Source organism: Trypanosoma grayi, assembly GCF_000691245.1.
Source record: "Trypanosoma grayi strain ANR4 Tgr_1312_V1, whole genome shotgun sequence".
Lineage (NCBI taxonomy): Eukaryota > Euglenozoa > Kinetoplastea > Trypanosomatida > Trypanosomatidae > Trypanosoma > Trypanosoma grayi.
Genome location: NW_008826931.1, coordinates 1 through 3,866, shown reverse-complemented (window position 1 = coordinate 3,866; position 3,866 = coordinate 1). Strand labels below are relative to the sequence as shown.

At 55.0% G+C, this 3,866-nt stretch overlaps 3 protein-coding genes across 3 annotated transcripts; all 3 read right to left on the bottom strand.

Annotated features, from left to right (window-relative positions):
- Positions 1–572, bottom strand: DQ04_13121020 (hypothetical protein; the record flags this gene model as incomplete). Its single annotated transcript, XM_009316895.1, has 1 exon — positions 1–572. A coding segment is annotated over one exon (572 nt), but the record flags the coding sequence as incomplete, so codon positions are not given.
- Positions 573–764: 192 nt separating this feature from the next.
- DQ04_13121010 (hypothetical protein) lies at positions 765–2,576 on the bottom strand (the record flags this gene model as incomplete). Its single annotated transcript, XM_009316894.1, has 1 exon — positions 765–2,576. The coding sequence occupies one exon, from the start codon at positions 2,574–2,576 to the stop codon at positions 765–767; it is 1,812 nt and encodes a 603-aa protein (XP_009315169.1).
- Positions 2,577–2,859: 283 nt separating this feature from the next.
- On the bottom strand, positions 2,860–3,690 carry DQ04_13121000 (putative aquaporin-like protein; the record flags this gene model as incomplete). The annotated part of the gene is made up of 1 exon (XM_009316893.1): positions 2,860–3,690. One exon carries the CDS (start codon positions 3,688–3,690, stop codon positions 2,860–2,862), a length of 831 nt encoding a protein of 276 aa, XP_009315168.1.
- Positions 3,691–3,866: the final 176 nt, after the last annotated feature.

Below are 3,866 nucleotides of genomic sequence, written 5' to 3'. Positions count from 1 at the left end.
AAGCCACCAGCAGTCGGGTTGGTCGCTGCCCCGAAGCCGCCAGCAGTCTGATTGGTCGCTGCCCCAAAGCCACCAGCAGTCTGATTAGTCGCTGCCCCGAAGCCGCCAGCAGGCTGATTGGTCGCTGCCCCAAAGCCACCAGCAGTCTGATTAGTCGCTGCCCCAAAGCCGCCAGTATTTGTCTGAGCACCAAAGCCACCTGGATTCTGATTGGCTGCAGCTCCAAAGCCAGTTGCGTTTGCCTGAGCGCCTAAGCCTCCTCCCAGTGGGGCCGACCCGAAACCTGGCGTCGCTTGGACGCTTTGAGCGAACCCCCCAATCGTGTTCCCTGCTGCTGTGGGGTTACTTCCATTTTTGTTATTTCCAAAGCCACCTGGACCTCCTGGTCCCGACGGAAAAGAACTCACCGCACCTTGCGGTGCCCCGAAGCCAGTACTCGGTGCCGTAGTATTCCCGCCAAAGCCACCAAGGCTTCCTCCAAATCCTGCACCGCCAGAAGCCGGCTGCTGAACAAACCCATTTCCAAAGGCATTGCCCCCCGTGGACGCTCCCGTTAGACCGAAACCGCTCATACCTTTCCTTTTTTCTTCTCTACGCACTGAAGAACAATAATCCCCCAAAAGGTTTTTGAGGACTCAAGGAGAGTGATAAAGAGAAAACTTCTTGAAGCCTAATAGCTTGAAAAATTTTGTATCGAAGCACAAAATGCAAGTGTCGCACACAACACGTTGTCCCAACCAATCGCCACTGCGCCAAGGCCACATTCACTTATGTACGCCATGTCGCATCACAAACTGGAAAATAGCCTGGGCCTGGCCGCTTTGCCCCTGCGCAAAACACTTCTTCACTGTGGACTGAAAAGCTACCTCCGACACAGGCACCTGCAAATCACTCATGCGAGAGAATAACCTTAATGACACCTCCCACGAGGGTCCCGGTGGGGGAGCACGTTCCAGGGCATATTGCACCGCGTCGTGTGTCTTGGCAGATGGAATGTAAAGACGTCGGCGTTGCGGGTCCTCGAGCAAGAGGTTGAGTGAGGACAAGGCTTGCTCCCAATCGCCTTCTCTAGCATAAAGGATCAATAAGTGCTCACATGACTCATTTTCTAGAGCCATACCAAGCGATTTTATTGTTTGTAGACAAAGCTGAGCCTCTGCAACCGTTCCGCTGTACCGCAGCATTGTGTTGTACGCCTTACCGGTAACATCCTTGCTGAAGTGTTTGGACAACTGCGACTCTTGAAGAAGCCGTGTTGCGAGAGGGCCCTTCTGGTAGTCGTTTAGCATCCGCAGAACGTCAAGAAATGTGTTGGCACTAACACTCTCCTCGCTTTTTGTACCTCTGTCAGATGTGCTTCGTTCTAGACGCTGCTTAACGGTGTGAAGTGCCTCGGCCCAACGATTTCCCTTAATGCATGCCCGCAATAGCCGCTCTGCCATCTCGCGATCATCTTCTATCCGAACATCACCTTGGTACATCATCAAAGAAGCGTAATGAAGTGCCAGATGCCACTGCCGCCGCAGAGCCCGGCACATCTGATAGACCGACACCACGTTGGGTCGTACTTTGTGCATCGAGTCACTCGTCACCGACCCCTCATGATGATCCAGGAGCATACTTTCCACAACATGGCACGCGAGCGCCCACTGCCTTCCCTCTATTCCAAGAAGCCCTAGCGCGTCGTTAACCGCTGAAGGTGTGCTCAGCCGCACGTTATTCTCGCAGCTCGTATTCAGCACGTGCAGCGCCAGCCTCCATAACTCAGGTGCGGGAGCGTTCGTCATTTCGCCGCGTCGCCGCTCCTGCGAAGCACGGTACAAGCTGCGGACAGTGGCCGAAACTTCCAGCTCCGACCATGCGGCCGGTGGGATGGTGCTCAGACAGTGCACCGCCCTGTCCCAGTGACCGGCGTGGCTGAACAACTCCACCGCCGCCGCCGTCGTCGTACGGGTTGTAGCGGCGCGTGCCAGTAGCTGCAGCCCCCAGTCCCAGCGTCCCTCTTGCGCCCACCTGCGCGCGTAGCTCACCGCAACACGGTCACTCAACAGGTAATCAACCCTGGGCGGCAAAGGCAAAAAGGCACCTTCGCCCTGTCGCGGTGCGCACCGTGCCAGCTGCGCCACAGATGGCTCGTACAACAATCGCGTCGCCTCATCCTGCGCCCCCTCACTTTCGACTGAAAAGAGCAGTGCAACCCTCGCAGCACGCCGCAGCTGCAAATCTTCGTCATCACTAATGTCAGGAACTATTGCTGCCTTCTCGTGTATTTGCTGCATCGCAGCAGGAATTCGGTCCATCGCGGCCCCGACGAACGACGTACCCGCTGAAGATGAAGCTGGCAATGACGTGTCCGTCACTTCCTTCGCTGGAGGATTCCGCAACTGAGTACGGATGTGCTGAATAAGAGGCGGAAGATCATCGCCGCAAGCCAAACGCGCATAGAAGAGGAGGGTCAGTCGAGACACCCAACTACCACTACTAGGGGCGTCTTTTCTGGGCGAGAATTCAGACGAAGAAGACACAGATGGGAACGTTGCCGTCGCGCCGCAGTTTCCATCACCCTCCTGTCCCATGGGCTTTTGCTTTCCTCTCCCTCGCCTACCCCTGCGCGAAGGCTCTAATCGTAACGGATAACATGACGACAAAGAAGAAGGGCGCACACACACACGCCCCGCGAACGAAAAAAAAAAAATCACGAAAAGGAAACCTCGTTCTTCCCCTTTCTTTCACTTTAGTAAAGGGTTCAATACACAAACAACGGGAAGGGAAACCTCTTTCCCTGGAGAAGCAACTATAGGACATTTTGACATCCCGCTCGCTCCAAAGCTAGTAGATGCTGAGAATATACTTGTGTGCTTAAGAGCCGTAAAGGTGCCGAGCTGAGCGTTGTAGATCCTTTTGCCGTTTCTCCTCATCTGTCTCTTTTGGTGCGGGGTGGGTCATCTTGAACAGAAGCGACGCTCCAACCGCGCCTGCAGCAGGGGCCGACCAATAGAGCCACAAGTGCATCAGCGGAATGCAGTAGCCAGCGGTGATGCACTTCGTTAGCTGCAGACCCGTTGCGACAGCGGGGTTAAAGGCGCCGCCTGACACACCACCGACAGAGTAACCGGCAGCCAGGAGACACATGCCTATGGCAAGGCCGTAGTAATGATTGTTGCGCTGCCGAGAGTACGCGACATGGAGAACGACAGTCACCAGGAAGCCTGTAAACAGAGCCTCTGCGAGGAACCCTGTGAATACATATTTTGGCATGTTCTTGTAGACCTGCGGCGCGGGCAAGTGACGCGGAAAGCCGTTGATAATAATGCCAAAGATGGCGCCGAGGATGCCGCCAACCACCTGCGCGATCCAGTAAGCCACCGCCTCCTCCACGCGCATTGCCCGGATGAGCATGACTGAGAATGTCACTGCGGGATTAAAGTGCCCACCGGAAATGTAGCCAAAGGTGAACACTAGCACGCACAGCATGAATCCTTCCGCAATCGGGGCGAGGTTGCGTGTGCGGTTCTTACCATTGATGGCAGAGATGCCGCAGTTCACCTCTGCAAGGGATATAGTCATCACAAAGAGAAATGTACCAATGCCTTCGCAGAGGAACTTCGCCTGGTAGGCGGATAGCTTTATCAAGGGGAGCTTGCGCGCCAAATATGAGCGCTCCTCCAATGCTGCAATCTCCTCCGTCATTTTCTTATGCGCCTTGCGTGAAAATCGCCTCAACTATTCCCCCGTCCGGTCTTTCGCTTCCTTTACGCTAGAGCCACCACCACCACCACCAAAGAAAACACCACAACGGCTCACACCAGAAGTGTGTTCCTCTCCTACTTGGTAAACGGAGTGCGAGGGAAGCAAACAAAAAAAAA